General features: G+C 45.1%; 1 protein-coding gene across 1 annotated transcript; it reads right to left on the minus strand.

Moving 5' to 3' along the window:
* Window positions 1-519: 519 nt before the first annotated feature.
* On the minus strand, window positions 520-1,189 carry LOC121916585 (casein kinase I-like). Its single transcript, XM_042441874.1, is given in 3 exon segments — window positions 520-728; window positions 731-1,138; window positions 1,141-1,189. Coding segments are annotated over 3 exon segments (666 nt in total).
* Between the last annotated feature and the right edge of the window lie 145 nt (window positions 1,190-1,334).

Genomic DNA, 1,334 nt, shown 5'->3' on the forward strand with positions numbered 1-1,334 from the left:
AGGAGCCTCTTTCTTCAGGCTAGTCCCTGATGGAGCTGGGCCAGCCTGTTCACTCCCTCCCAGGCCGAAGGATGACAGTTACGGTGGGAGGAGCCTCTTTCTTCAGGCTAGTCCCTGATGGAGCTGGGCCAGCCTGTTCACTCCCTCCCAGGCCGTAGGATTTTTTCTTTTCAGACAACTTTTAAAATTTATCCTGACATGCTATAAAGGAATAAATTACACCATTAGATGAATTTGCCAGCAGTAAAAATATCTTTCAGCTGGATTAAGGTGAGAAGGACAGCCTGAGGCAGTAACCAGTAACCCATGTGAACACCAAGCGGCTGCCTAAGAACAAAAGTAAATCTGGTTATATCCACTTCACAAGAACTTGAAAGAAAATTCCTCCTTTTCAAACCCTCAATATGCCTCAAATTTAAATCTGCAAAGCTAGTTCTGCAAATCAGTCTAGCCAGTGTGAGACAATGGCAAGGCTTGTGAGCTGCTATGATGGGTCCAAAAAGATGCTTTTATTTTTATTCAGTCTCTTGTTACAGCAGGCTGGGTATCAATGCAACAGATTATAAAAATGCAAGAATGCCTCTCCCCATCAAGTGACTCCATATCATCTCGACGACTCTGTTCAATGCCAAGGTGTGCATTAATGCTGGCATATCTTGCAGTACCAGTAAAATTTTTGTCTTCTCTATATGGTATATGTTGTCTTGCCCTGTTGTCCCAGTATTTTTGGCCAACCCAAAGTCAATAAGGAATAACTTATTACAGTGACGCCTGATACCCATTAGGAAGTTATCTGGTTTAATGTCTCTGTGTATAAAATTCTTTGTATGCACATATTCAATTCTACTGATCATCTGGTCTGCTAACATAAGTACTGTTTTCATTGTGAACCTGCGAGAACAGAAGTTGAAGAGATCTTCAAGGCTGAGTCCAAGAAGGTCCATGACTAGAACATTGTAATCTTTCTCTTGCCCATACCACCGTATGTGGGGGATGCCAACTCCCCCCTGGAGGATCTTGTACAGTTTGCTTTCGTATAGCAGCTGAGGATGCCTGGCCTTCTGTGACTCTAACTTCACAGCCACTTCCTCCCCGTTGATAATATTGATAGCCAGGTAAATATCCCCGAAGGAGCCAGTTTGTACTTGTCCCCGACGATGAACTTGGCCTTGGAGCTGCTGCTCTCCATGGGGGGGGGGGGGGGGGAAGGGACAGGGCGGGGGAGGGAAAGGAAGGAAGGGAGGGATAGATCCCGCCGACGAAGCCTTGACAGAAAGAGAAGAAGGGGGGAAATGGTGGAAATGGGGTCCTTATATATGTATATTTATATACTG

Source organism: Sceloporus undulatus, chromosome 10 (genome assembly GCF_019175285.1).
Source record: "Sceloporus undulatus isolate JIND9_A2432 ecotype Alabama chromosome 10, SceUnd_v1.1, whole genome shotgun sequence".
Classification (NCBI taxonomy): domain Eukaryota; kingdom Metazoa; phylum Chordata; class Lepidosauria; order Squamata; family Phrynosomatidae; genus Sceloporus; species Sceloporus undulatus.